We start from the raw sequence: 13,584 nt of genomic DNA, 5'->3' as shown, positions 1-13,584 counted from the left end.
TCCTCTTGAATAAAGATGAAGTAAAAAGTCAAAACTTTTTCACTTCATTAAACAGCATTTATTGTTCTTCTCACGCTCCTTTCACTTTACTTTTCATAAACATACATTTAACAAAAACAGTATGCTTTTTTCTAGCTGCTTATTCGCTCATCTTGTTTATTTCCTTTTACCAAACTCTCATCCACAAAAATATTCTTAATAATTTTTCCACATCATAAAATTTTCCTTTTTTCATCTTCTCTTTCCATGACTTTTTTTTCCAATGCACTCTATTCTCATCTCGTCTAATTGGCGAAGCAATTTAATTTTATTTAACAATGAAAAACTTTCGCTCTTTTAGAAAAAGGAAAATTAATTGAACTTCATTAAAATTTCCACTCAAACGTCTTGAACGCTTCATAATCGATATTCATTGTTTCGAGCATAAAAATGAAGTGTGCTTATAATATGATCTGGAAATTGGATGAGATAATTTTGCTCCTTAAAGTATGCATGTTGCGCGTGGAAGTTTAGAAATTGTAACGGAAAATTTTAAAATGAATATTTAAAGCGATGCTTTTTACAGATGTTTGTAAAGAAATTGGGGGAAAAAAGAAAAAATGATCCAAGAATTTGAAGCTTAATTTAATTAAGAGCAGAAAAAACATATCATTTCACTATTACTTACATTACTTCCTGATTGCTATTTGAACAACCCTGGATCTGTAATATTATTTAAATTTTAAATGACCGTTATTTTCTGAAAATTTTCAATTAAAATATTAAAAACAAATAAAGGTGACTTTTTGTTTTCAACGAACAGTTTATGGAGCTGAAATATGTGTAATACTATCATAAAGAAGCTTTCTTCACTATGGAAGACGAAAAATTCTGGAACATCATCGCTTGTTTTTAAGCTGGCCACATTATATACATTTTACATGCTGTTGCTTTTCATTGTATTAATTGGAGGAAAACAGGTTTTTGGGTAAGTCTTATCTCATTAATTATATTATATTCGTATTATTAAATCAAGGTTATTTAAGTGAATCTACATCATGCACTCGATCATCAGGCAAAATATGGCAAGACTTTATGGGTTATAGCTGCTGGAACAAAGATGACTTTGATGATTACACAATAGGAATTAAATTTAGTTTCTATGGGTACATTGTGCGTATGCTAATATTTCAGGCATTTCTAATAGTTTTACCAGCAATACATTGGTACAAACAAAAGAAAAAGACAATCCCGAAATGCCTTAAGAAGCTTCGTAAGTTGATGCAATTTCCTTAAGTAGCTTACCATTTGAAACTTTTATTTTATTCAGCTACAACTGAACTTAATGGCGACTGGATAATTCAACGTAGGGAGTTAATTCATTATATCAAGAACAACTCAAAGAGCCATCATCAGTCACTTGCCAAAAAGTATATATTCTACGAATTTCTTGCTATCATCTTTATTATTTTAGACATGCTGTACATGAATTTCATCATTGATAAATTTTGGAACGAATATCAATCTGCTGCTGTTTCATTCTTGTCGTTTGATTTTTTACACTTTTATCAAGCTTCCTCACGTCTATTTCCAAAGCAAGCAACATGTAAATATCGTGAATTCGAGGCTTTTGATTACATATACGAAAATGTCGTATGTACATTCCCGCAAAATGTATTCAACGATAAGATCTTTGCTATCCTATACATCTGGTTCATCTTCATACTGACCTGGTCTGTTCTTAATCTATTTGTCTTGATCGGGGAATTGACTTTTAAGAAAAAAGAAATTCGTCGTATGCTTGGACGTCCAGCAACAACTTGCGAATGCAAGTATCTTAGTGAAAACGGTGATTATGGATTATGGTTCATTTTATGTATCTATCGACGCAACATGCATCTTGTGCATTTTCAAGATTTATGCACAGGATTGCTGACGGAAGCAACTTCTGTACCTGATCCTATATAAAGTTATGGCAGCAATTGTCATTCCAAATTTAATCAGTGTCTATCATATAAACTTTAATGGAACTAAATAAAAATTAAACTTTATATACTCATAAATTTCCTGAAGATCTGCATTTAAAACCTTAAAGGCTGTGTTTTATTTCAATATTGAAAGAAAATAATACAATTTTAAAAATTTTCGTATATTCAAGGATTATAGCTTTCCCACTTTCGGTGATTCAGCTTATTAAAATCATCACAATTTTCGGCAATTTTTTTCAAGTACTTAGCCAATTTGAGCAGTTCCGTGTCAGTCGATCGATTCAGATGACATTGCGAAAATGCTTTAATTCTCAAACCACTTTTTGGATTCATAAGAAAATTTCTACGGATATCATCAAACATTATAGTATTTTTGCTTGAATAGAATTCCGGGAACTTCTGCCATATTACACCTAAAGGCTTAACATTAACCACTCCCTTACTTGGATGATGAATTGATATCATTGCATTATAATCGAGATAAAATGTCATTTTATAATTTTCATTATTATGAACACCAAGTAGCTTCATTTTTTCAATGATCCATTTCATGCTTGTTGCAGACCAAATCACAATATCATAATGCTCATAAGCACTTGTAAGAAACTCATGTAAAAATGGTCTCATTAATTCAGCTCCAGATTCAGCAGGTGACCGATGATCAAATAACGTATAATCAATATCCAGAACCAAAAGCTTTTTACCAGGACGAGGCTTATTGAAAACCTCAACTTTATATTCATCGACACGTCGCTTAATTTTAGCTAAATAAACTTCTCTATTCTCAAATGAATCATTATCCTGTTGCTCTGCATCCTCAAAATCATTCACAATTTCATCAGTTTCTTCGGGCTTTTCATTTACACTCCTTATGTCCTCTTCTCGTGATCCAACCATCTGAAGAGGCTTTCCTTGCTTAATTAAAAGATCCGAGATTTTCGAATTATCATCAATTTTCATGTTATTCTTTCCCTTGAGATTCAGAATCTTTTGTCTTTCCTGTAATGCAGTTAATGACGTGTTAATTGCACAAAGTTTTCCTTAATGTTTACATTTTTTAGCACTTACCGGCAAAACTTCCGTTTCCATTTGAATTTTATGCTTTAAAATCAATACATCATCATCAGGATCAACTAACAGTTGATACAGTGAATTATTCCACTTTAAATCTATTGTAATTAAGCCTTCATTGATGTCCATTTTTGCTCTTTTACTACTCCTTTCATCCGAATGTTCCATTGTGAAAAAAACAAGTCTGTAAACTATCTACAATTGTTGACTAAAGCGCATTTATAAATTTCCTATAATATGACATTTTTCAAATTTAATTAATTTTTCAGATTATTTAAGTGACCGTATAGTCATCAAATGATATAAAATCATCGATCTTATGGTCAGTCATATTATAGAATTCATAAAATCTGTTGTTTATCAAATGAACAGACTAACAAAATTTGTCTAAAACATTTTTCTTCAGAATTATAGCATACTGAGATGACCAATTTCAGTCTAAAATAATTTCCGAGAGGACAGTTTTAAAAACAACAACAAAAAGTAAACAAAATTTCACAACAGCTTTCTAAAATTGTTTAATTAAGATTATACGTTAGTTACAATGGAAGCAGAAAAACACAGTTTAGAAGAAGAGCAAGAAGAATGGATTGGACCACTTCCCACAGAAGATTCGTCTCAGCCGCAAAGGAAAAAGCAGAAAATCCTACCGCACGAGAAATTGTATCTTGATAAGTAAGTAAGTCAATTGTGTTAAGCAGATATGCTTCTTTTCTACAATTGCTGTCTACTGAATCACTAAAACAGAGATCCAGTTAAGAAAAAAGACATAAAATTTAAATGATTTTTTTTATCCCAAAATAGTTTGCCGTGTACGGACTGCTACGAGAAGTCTTACATGCATCGCGATAACATGAATTTTGTGGTTGTTACAAAGACGGATTTTATAATTTCTTGCTCAAATGATGGACATGTCAAATTTTGGAAGAAAATTGGAGATGGAATTGAATTTGTTAAGCACTTTCGCGCTCATTTACATCCAATAACAAGTTTGAGTGCAAATGTTATGGGTACGCTAGCATGTACTTCATCAACAGATAAAAATGTTAAGGTCTTTGATGTTATAAATTTTGACATGATTAATATGATCAAACTGGATTTTACGCCTTCATGTACTTGCTGGATCTATAAAGCTGGCGATACAATTCCATGTTTAGCAGTTGGAGATGCTAATAGTCCCAGAATATTAATTTTTGATGGCCAAGGAACCAATACACCGTTGCATGTCATTGACAAAATGCACTCAAAACCAGTAACGGTAATCAGCTTTAATGCTTACTTTGAGACAGTAATAAGTGTGGATAAGGCTGGAATATTAGAATATTGGCAAGGCCATAGATACAATTTCAAGTTCCCCGAAAAAATCGTGAGATATGAGTCGAAGTTAGACACGAGTTTGTATGAGTTTGCAAAAAATAAAACGGAAGTAACTGGATTGGCAGTAACAAACGACGGAACTAAATTCGCAACAATTTCAACTGACAGAAAAGTACGGGTCTTTAAATTCCTCACTGGCAAATTAATTAGAGTGTATGATGAAAGTCTGGCAAATTTTGCAGAAGCACAGCAATCAAATCATGCTATACCGAACATGGAATTCAGCAGACGAATGAACAATGAGAAGGACATAGAAAAAACAGAATCGCTTGTGTACAGTAACATCATTTTTGATCAAAGTGGTCACTTTGTCCTTTATTCCACAATGATTGGCATCAAAATGGTCAATATTGAGACAAATAAATGCACGAAAGTGATAGGCAAAGGCGACAACTTACGACCATTAAATATCGCACTGTTTCAAGGAAAAATAAGAAGGTCTAATGCAGCAGTGACATTTGAGCAAGAAGCATCAATAGACACATCAAGTAGTACAATTAGTGACCCAACACTTTTCTGTACAGCCTTTAAAAAGCAACGATTTTATCTGTATTCTCGTCGCTTGCCATCTGATGTCCAAGAAGTTGATCGTGATGTATTTAATGAACAGCCATCAAAGGAAGACATCCTTGCTGTCACAGAAAATCATACAGTTCAAAAGATATTTGATAAAGCTATCATCCATACGACACTTGGTGACATTTTCATGAAACTCTTTGGCAAGGAATGTCCTAAAACTGTCGAGAACTTTTGCGTCCACAGTAAAAATGGATATTACAATGGACACATCTTTCATCGTGTCATTAAAGGTTTTATGGTTCAAACTGGAGACCCAACTGGCTCAGGATCTGGTGGACAATCTATTTGGGGACATGAATTTAAGGATGAATTTGTACAGACATTAAAACACGATAGACCTTATACAGTCAGCATGGCAAATGCTGGACCCAATACCAATGGAAGTCAATTCTTCGTAACTGTTTGCAATACGCCGTGGCTGGATAATAAGCATACAATTTTCGGCAGAGTTTATAAAGGAATGGAAGTGGTGCAAAATATCAGCAATGTCAAGACAAACCCGAAAACTGATAAGCCTTATGATGAGATTAAAATTATATCCATTACACTACATTAGATGGAAGTGGCTGAAAATATTTAATTTGTTGTGAAAGTTTTAAGGAATGAATACAGTTGGATCTGAAGATCGAGGTCACTTAAATATGAAATTAGAGTTTAATATTGTGGGTACGGCACTTAGGTGCTTCCAATACGCTGAATTTGACGACTTTAGAGATGTACAAGAGTATAGAAGCAATAACTCTCAATGACTGCATTTCCTTCTCATTTCAATTTTAATTATTAAGAAAATGTTCCATTCCGTGTGTCTGTCAAGAAGTGAATGTCTGGCATTTCAAATAAATGAGATTCTCAGTTCAAAAAGGTTTCCATTAATTACAACTCTCAATGTGGAACTCTAAACAATAGTCATGGACAATAAAGAATGTCCTCAACGTTCCAAAGGGACTCATTTAAATATTCTCATGCCATACCGTCCGTACGCTAATTTAATTGCTGTGTATCTCATTTTTCACAGAACATTGGACGTTGTGGCCTGTGTTTTGTTAGAAGATTATGAAAAATAGGCGAAAAAAAATTTCACATAGCTGTTTAATGGATCCTTTCAGTATTAATATTAGAGGCACTGACTGTGGACGACAAAAAGTAGAAAGGAAAACAGAAAAAACTTTTTTTTAATGATTTAACAGCTAATTAATTTCAATTTTTTCGTTCCTCATTATTTCTACAATCATCTACGGTGCACAATTCAAACAAAGATAGTGGGGTGGAATGAAAGGGAAAGTGGATGGAGAGGTCATTTGTATTTAATAGCAGTTTAGAAATAAATTTAAAGGGATCGTGATGCTTTTTAAAAACCTCATTCATTTCTTCTTCAGTTCCTCTGTTCTTTAAAACACCATTTTTAATGACGCCGCGGGACACCTTTTTCTTGGCAATATTTTTTTGGAGCTGTTTTATGGGAAATTTGAGTTGTTAGGTTGCTGCTTTGTCTTGTTTTTGTAATTTCTTTGAAAAATTACGGTCATCACACATTTGAAAAATAACGGTCGTTTAATATTTGAAAATTAACGGTCATTAAATATTCGAAAAATATCGGTTATCAAGTATTTGAAAAATAACGGTAATTAAATATTTGAAAAAAAGCGGTCGAAAAATGTTTCAAAAATAACGGTTATCAAACATTTGAAAAATAACGGTCATAAAATATTTAGAAAAAAAACTCTCTAAAAATTTGAAAAATAACGGTCATTAAATGTTTAAAAAATAACGGTCTTAAAATATTTGAAAAATAACGGTCATTAAATATTCAAAAAGTATGTATTTCAAAATTAAATTTTTGAAAAATAACGGCCACAACATACAGTTTCCTAAAGGCTCCATCCATAACATAACAAATTTCCACAAACACATTGCTTCCGTCAAACCACTTAAAACAAAGAGAATGTACATCGAATTGAGTAAAATATAAATTATGATCTCTTCCTTGTAGTTCCTTTCCTTCATGTTGTTGTCGACCCTCAAAAAGGTTCACTTCTTTCGTAGCTTAAGTAATTTTCTCTTTTCGTCTTTAATTACTTAATTTTCGCATGAAAAAGGAAAAATATGTCATGGTATGGGGGGACTTTAAAGTACAGCATAAAAGGAACATTTTTTTTTTGTTTGTCCTCTGGCCGGAAGAAATTAATAATCCTAATTGAGTGACCGTATTCTGTGCAACATCATGAACAACAACAGGAGCTTAACAGTCACTCACTCTTTTTCACATCGTCTCAATGTCATAAATGGAAGTAGAAGATAGGGGTTAAAAATTTATGATGTTTTGTGTGCTTGTTTGCCTTTCATTCTCCCTTAACAGACTAAAAAAATTCATTTCCTATTGTTTTGTGTATTATGTCCTTTAAATGATGAATTTTCTTTTGTCTATGAAAAATTGGTTTTTTTGCATAGTCGCAATTATGTGGAATTGGTTGTCATCCAAGTTAATATTCATATACATTTTGGACGAGTGAGGATTTTTGGTCTATTTTGAGGTATGTAGTCAATTCGAGGAAAATCCGGTGAATCACATTTTACCACGTCACGGTGCCGCCAGAGAAACTTCGTCTTGCTGTTAATGAGGCAATGTAGCGGTATCCAAGCCAGCAGGTTAAGCTGCTCGGATGTGTCTTATCATTTGACCAAAACAATCTTTCCTTAAGCTCCAAGTTTTGCTTATTTATGGATCGGTACCCATAGTTCAACATTTAGTATAGTACTTAACTAAATCAAAACCTCGAATGTAAATAGCACATCATGTACACTAGCTTGTATAGTATAAAATTGCAATGTTCATTTATTTATGGAATATTCACTTAAGATAGGATTGTCTGTCTTAAAGTTGACATCCTAGTTCAAGTAATTTCAGAAATTTGGTCCAAAATTCAATTTTTAGTGGACCTTTGACTTTGAATTATGAATCCCAAACAGCCAAGGAGCATACTTATAATCATACTCACAACATTAAGCATGCACAATCATGTTGATTGAGTATAATTATGAACATGCTCATTGTCTGTTAGGAAATAAGACAAAATCTTAAAAGTGTAAAGCATAAAGTTACAGATTTACAAAAATACAGGCATAAATCTAAGAGAGCATGTACCAACTTAAATTAAGAAATTCTCAGGATTCCTGCATATTTTCCTTATCCTCCTGCTTCCTTATTTGTCTCACATTTTCTAGCATGTTTTCAAGTTCTTGAGGAAGTCGTTCCTTATTTCGATGATAATGATCAATTGCCGCTGAATTTTCACTCAGGAACTGTCTTCGATCCTCAACTTCATGTTGTCTGTCCTTTAATAATTTTTCACATTGAGCAACAGCTTTTGCACCAAAATCTTCCCTCTTCTCCTGCAGTTCCTTAATTTCGTTTCTCAACTGCTCTAATCCTTTAGTACGTTCAATCATTGCCTTTTCATTCTGTTTGATTTTCTCCTTCCGTTCATGATAGTTCGTTTGTAGGTTGTGGATTAATGCTGACAGTTCCTGCTCGACAATTGATTCCTCATTTTCAACTTGCTCGAATGTTTTCTGGATCTGTTGAAGCTTTACATCCAAAATCTCTTTTTGAGTCTTACAATTATGCTTTTCAGCCTCAGTTTTCATGATGTGTTCCTTCATATCTGATTGCATTTGGAAGTATTTGTTTTTAAGCATACTCAATCCTTTATACATTTGATTAAGCATTCTGTCCATATTTGCATCATCATTTGAGGATTTTATTACGTAATGTTCAGGATCAAACTCATCTGTTGTTCCAGCAATGTCCAAATCACTTGAAAGTTTATAGATCAGATTATTTAAACGGTCAATAAGTTGGTACTTCTTTGAGATCAAGTTTGACAAGGCAATTTCATTCTCACTGCTTGCTTCTTTTAGGTCCATGACTGCATTTTGTTTACTCATTAATGCTGACTTTAGGTGAGTAATCTCGATCAGAATTTGCTGTCGTTTATCAAGTGTCATCAGCTGTGTCTTGAGCTGATGATTTAGTGATGTTAGTTCCTTTTGTACATTATCTTGTGTCTGTTGCTTAAGAGCTAAATTTGATTTTAAATTAGTGATGGCTCTGTTATAATCACCGATATTCTTGTTGTGTGCCTCAATCTTTTGATCCAACTCTGTCGATTGCTTTTTCTTTTCATTCAGTTCCTTCAACAGACTAAGAGGCTTGCTTTCTTTTTGGAGTTGTTCAATCTCATATCTCAGTTTTTCCTTCTCTGTCTCAATATCGGAATTGACAATTCCACGCATTTCCAAAAATGTTTCTCTGACCTTCCTCTCAATATCTGAATAATCCTTTTCATCATTAAACTGCTTATATGCCTCACTTGATTGTTCCATAAACACTTTCATTGATTCAATGTCTTGAAGTTGATCAGTGACTTTATAATTTATAGCTTCCTCATCAACTTTTGAAAAATCAGCAAGCCATCCGAGAAGTATGATGATGTTATTAAGGCAATGTGGAGCATTTGGAGTTTTTAAGGAAGACTTGTTGATATTGAATGGATATTCTAGTTGAAGTAACAAATTATATAGGAAATCAATGTAGTTTGTTTGAAAATCTTTCGGTACACTTCCACAGATCGGTTCCAAAAAGTACTCGAGTATTGAAATGAAGGTTTTGAGGGTCATTGACTTTAGTCCTTTTTGTACCAATTCATTAAATCGATCTTGTTTGGACAATTCATCAAGAACTTGTTGTGATTTTGTATAAATATAATCTCTGTCTTCCGTTGGTGCTTTTTCTTTTTCAGCAGTCATTTGAACAACAGTCATTCGATCTCTGGATCCTGATCGATTTGGTGTTTTTGCTGGTGTTCGCATTGGAGTTGCAGAAACTCGTGAAAATGTAGTACTTGGACGAACATTTGATGTTGCTGCTGCTGACATGCGATTATTAAATGCTGCAGCTGATGTGCTGGGTCTTGAAACAGAAGATGTTATTCTGCTGTTTCTGTAAACAAAAATAAAAACATAATTTTAAATGGAAATTCAATTGATTTTAAGATAAATTGTTACCTCGTTGGACGCTTTGCAGAACTAGGTTGAAATTCGCTTGTCCTTCTAGGGATTTGCGACATGGTTACTTAAATATTAATTAATTTCACTTTTATTTACGATTTTTATATTCGGATATAACGGCTAAATTTTTCCAAGATGATGAATTCTGAGATGACAAAAAGTTGCGGGAAAAAAATAAATAAAACTTTGCGGAACAAAAATTATTAATTTAATTAAAAAATCATGTATAATGATGTTGAATGTAATGTTTGTAAATTAAAATGTGAAGATGTTGCCCTTTATGGTGAATTTATTAGAACAAAAAGTGTGGACGTTCACTATTATTGCCTTTTGAGCAGTTATTACATTCCACAAAGAGGTAAATCTAAATTTAATTTATTTATTGTACAGTAAATAATCAGTTTTTACTTTACAGGTATAGGTAACAAAGGTGGAATTTATGGATTTTTAGTGAAGGACATAGTTAAGAACATTCCAAAATTCAAAGAAAATAAATGTTTTGTTTGTGCTGAAAATTCTGCTGCCGTTAAATGTGCTGAAGAAGGATGTACCAGGAAATGGCATTACCCTTGTGGACGAAAAGGCAACTGTATCACCCAATTCATTGGTGAATTTAAATCATATTGTTATCAACATAATCCAGAAGATAATTGCTTGAAACATGACGGACTTGTTTATTGCCTTGTTTGCTATCAGCTCATCAAAACTAACAATCCAGCAAGCTGTATCATATCAAAATGCTGTGTTGAAGCACCAAAGTATTTTCCTGAACGACCTTTAGATACCATAAAGGTTGAATGCTTTACACATGCTGAATGCGTCCAAAGATACACCGTTAATGCTGGATATGATGCTTCTTGCTTAAACTGTAACATGGATGGAACGACTAAGGATGAGTGGCAAAATCAGATGCGACGTCGCGGAATTTTCGTTCCAGAACAAATGGCAGTATGGGAGAATGATGAATATTTCAAGCTACAAACAAAGTGGAAATGTGAAAATAAGGACTGTACAATTCCATATATTACTAAGAATGTCTGGACATGCTATGTTTGTGGATGCTTTCCTCTCCATTTGAAATGTGCTGGAGTAAAATCTCACGATGAATATTATTGTCCAAAATGCTTCGATCAGAGCTTTATTAAATTGGTTCCAACAACATCCAAGAATACTAAGAAGTAGGAAAATGTCAGCAAAAACAGCATAAAATTTAAATTTTTAAATATTGCGAAATTGGTCATCTCGGAAAGATTATAAACAAAAATTTTTTAATAAGAAAAAAAAATCATTTTAAAAGAATTTATTTGTATTTAAAGATGTACCGATATACAGGAATAGTTAAAAACCTTCAAAACTGTTCAAGGATATCCGTAATCACAAATGTAAGTGATATTAATTGCTATTTAAAACAATAAAGAGATTTTCATCAATGGTCACATTTCTTAATTTTTAGAATGTAAATAAATTAAATTTAGTAAGGAATTTTAGTCACATTAATAGCCGAACATCGCCGGTTGTTCTCTTTGATAATAAAAAATTCGAAATCAAGACAAATGCAATTAGATTTGCAAGTTCCGATGTATCACTTGAGAATATCCCAGAACCACCACAAGTTCCAATACAGGAGTTCACTGAGAAAGCTGTAGAAACAACACAGGCATTAGCTGAAGGTGTAGAACCTGCATTTAGTACATTAGGCTTAGGAGGATGGACTCCAGTTGGAATGGTACAAAATTGTATGGAATTTCTTCATATTAGCTGCGATTTACCTTGGTGGACGACAATTTTGATAGGGACAATTTGTGTACGAACAATAATCTTTCCATTGGTCATCATGGCACAAAGAAATGGTGCAAAACTTGCCAATAACATGCCACAACTTCAAGTTCTTCAGGCAAAAATGACAGAAGCTCGTCAAAGTGGAAATGCAATTGAAGCTGCACGATATTCACAAGCTATGGTTGAATTTATGAAGGAGAAGAATGTCAATCCACTTAAAAATATGATTGTACCTCTCGCTCAGGCACCACTTTTCATTTCATTCTTTGTTGGATTACGTCAAATGGCAAATGCACCAGTAGAATCAATGAAGGAAGGTGGACTCTTCTGGTTTACAGATTTAACAATTGCTGATCAATTCTATGCATTACCAATCATCACCAGTATAACAATGTTGGCAACAATTGAATTAGGAACAGACAGTGCCAGATTACAACATCAAAATATGCAGACAATGAAATATGTTTTGAGAGCATTGCCATTTGTGATTTTACCATTCACAGTTAACTTTCCAGGTGCCATTGTCACTTACTGGACATTCAGTAACATCATTTCACTTATTCAAGTATCATTTTTGAGAATACCAGCCGTTCGTGAGTACTTTAAGATCGATAAAGTTGTTCCACAGAAAACAGCACCAGTCAAAAAGAAGGGATTCAAAGAAGGAATTAAAGATTCATGGACAAATATGAAAATTACAAGAGAACTGGAAGAGCGTAGACGTCTTGATGAAATTTTGTTCCAAAAAGCAGCAAAAGGATCCATCCAAAAAACCTACAAATATGATCCAACGAAACCAAAACCAGCCTCAGCAATGGACGCAAAAAAACGATAATTTAGATGCTGTTCCTTAGTAACTTATAATTTTTTATTAAGATTTCAGTAATAAAGAATATTTGATGACTGTTCATCGATTAGATCTACTTGCGATACATTGATTTACTACCTCGAGTAGCGTTGAATTTTCTAAACTTGCAGATATCCTTTCCTTATCAGCTAACTGTTTATTTATCGCATTTTCAGAGGAATGAGTTCCTGGTGTTATTTGAACAGAAATTTTAAAGCGAGGCGGAAGAGATCGGAGCAATTTTACTCGAATACTTAATCCAATAAGCGTTGCCATACTATAAATAAATTTATAATGATGAGTTTATTATGTATAGGAAATAGACAATTTGATAAGGAACATTGTAGTCATTACCTGCAATGTGGTATTGTAGGCGTAAAAAGAATACGAATCGAATTCTTCTCATTGTCAACTTCTACTCGACTTTCTTCTAATACATGCAATTCTTCTAATGTCAATGGATGCTCTGGATCATTAATATTTCTAATTAAGTCTTTAGAAAATAGTGAAATTAAAAATAGAATTTATTTACATAAAGAAAATGCATTTAGAAAATGCGAGAAAATTACCAAAAACTTCTCTAGAATCAATTGGATCGACTGTATTCTCATTTCTTTCACTTTCAGTCACTGGACGTTCATCTGACTTCTTAAATATATTCGGGTTTAGATTTTCCAGTTCCATTTTATAGACTTTTTCTCGGCACTAAAAAACTAATTCTTGTAAATCCAAACAAATGACAAGAACAAGAATGCGTCAAGCATGTCATGAAATTATTGTTTACTTTTGAAACTGACAAACATCGCTGAAAAATTATATTAATAAACATTATTTCAAAAATGAAAAAATCGTTAGCTGTAATGACAATGACACTCAATGCAAAGGACCTTAGTTCTG

General features: G+C 33.0%; 6 protein-coding genes across 6 annotated transcripts; 3 read left to right on the top strand and 3 right to left on the bottom strand.

The window, feature by feature from the left end:
• Positions 1-2,042: 2,042 nt before the first annotated feature.
• Positions 2,043-3,230, bottom strand: Ublcp1 (Ubiquitin-like domain-containing C-terminal domain phosphatase 1). Its single transcript, XM_070634568.1, has 2 exons — positions 3,036-3,230; positions 2,043-2,966 (listed from the first exon to the last, which is right to left on the bottom strand). Exons 1-2 carry the CDS (start codon positions 3,204-3,206, stop codon positions 2,133-2,135), a joined length of 1,005 nt encoding a protein of 334 aa, XP_070490669.1. The 5' UTR covers positions 3,207-3,230; the 3' UTR covers positions 2,043-2,132.
• Positions 3,231-3,503: 273 nt separating this feature from the next.
• On the top strand, positions 3,504-5,641 carry LOC139085712 (peptidylprolyl isomerase domain and WD repeat-containing protein 1). Its single transcript, XM_070633845.1, has 2 exons — positions 3,504-3,713; positions 3,843-5,641. The coding sequence occupies exons 1-2, from the start codon at positions 3,583-3,585 to the stop codon at positions 5,548-5,550; spliced, it is 1,839 nt and encodes a 612-aa protein (XP_070489946.1). The 5' UTR covers positions 3,504-3,582; the 3' UTR covers positions 5,551-5,641.
• A 2,228-nt stretch (positions 5,642-7,869) lies between these two features.
• Positions 7,870-10,179, bottom strand: LOC139086437 (kinetochore protein NDC80 homolog). The gene is made up of 2 exons (XM_070634898.1): positions 10,059-10,179; positions 7,870-9,993 (listed from the first exon to the last, which is right to left on the bottom strand). The coding sequence occupies exons 1-2, from the start codon at positions 10,118-10,120 to the stop codon at positions 8,157-8,159; spliced, it is 1,899 nt and encodes a 632-aa protein (XP_070490999.1). The 5' UTR covers positions 10,121-10,179; the 3' UTR covers positions 7,870-8,156.
• Positions 10,180-10,264: 85 nt separating this feature from the next.
• On the top strand, positions 10,265-11,359 carry LOC139086599 (PHD finger protein 7-like). The gene is made up of 2 exons (XM_070635108.1): positions 10,265-10,419; positions 10,477-11,359. The coding sequence occupies exons 1-2, from the start codon at positions 10,284-10,286 to the stop codon at positions 11,241-11,243; spliced, it is 903 nt and encodes a 300-aa protein (XP_070491209.1). The 5' UTR covers positions 10,265-10,283; the 3' UTR covers positions 11,244-11,359.
• On the top strand, positions 11,286-12,763 carry OXA1L (OXA1L mitochondrial inner membrane protein). The gene is made up of 2 exons (XM_070635095.1): positions 11,286-11,443; positions 11,515-12,763. Exons 1-2 carry the CDS (start codon positions 11,378-11,380, stop codon positions 12,673-12,675), a joined length of 1,227 nt encoding a protein of 408 aa, XP_070491196.1. The 5' UTR covers positions 11,286-11,377; the 3' UTR covers positions 12,676-12,763.
• galla-2 (MIP18 family protein galla-2) lies at positions 12,676-13,445 on the bottom strand. Its single transcript, XM_070635121.1, has 3 exons — positions 13,257-13,445; positions 13,042-13,180; positions 12,676-12,964 (listed from the first exon to the last, which is right to left on the bottom strand). The coding sequence occupies exons 1-3, from the start codon at positions 13,369-13,371 to the stop codon at positions 12,748-12,750; spliced, it is 471 nt and encodes a 156-aa protein (XP_070491222.1). The 5' UTR covers positions 13,372-13,445; the 3' UTR covers positions 12,676-12,747.
• Positions 13,446-13,584: the final 139 nt, after the last annotated feature.

The sequence above is a fragment of the Chironomus tepperi genome, unplaced genomic scaffold, assembly GCF_022539635.2.
Source record: "Chironomus tepperi strain 1889 unplaced genomic scaffold, CSIRO-AGI_Ctep_v1 contig_9, whole genome shotgun sequence".
NCBI lineage: Eukaryota > Metazoa > Arthropoda > Insecta > Diptera > Chironomidae > Chironomus > Chironomus tepperi.
The sequence above is the reverse complement of the archived record's forward strand: the minus strand, read 5'-3'. Positions and strand labels throughout refer to the sequence as shown.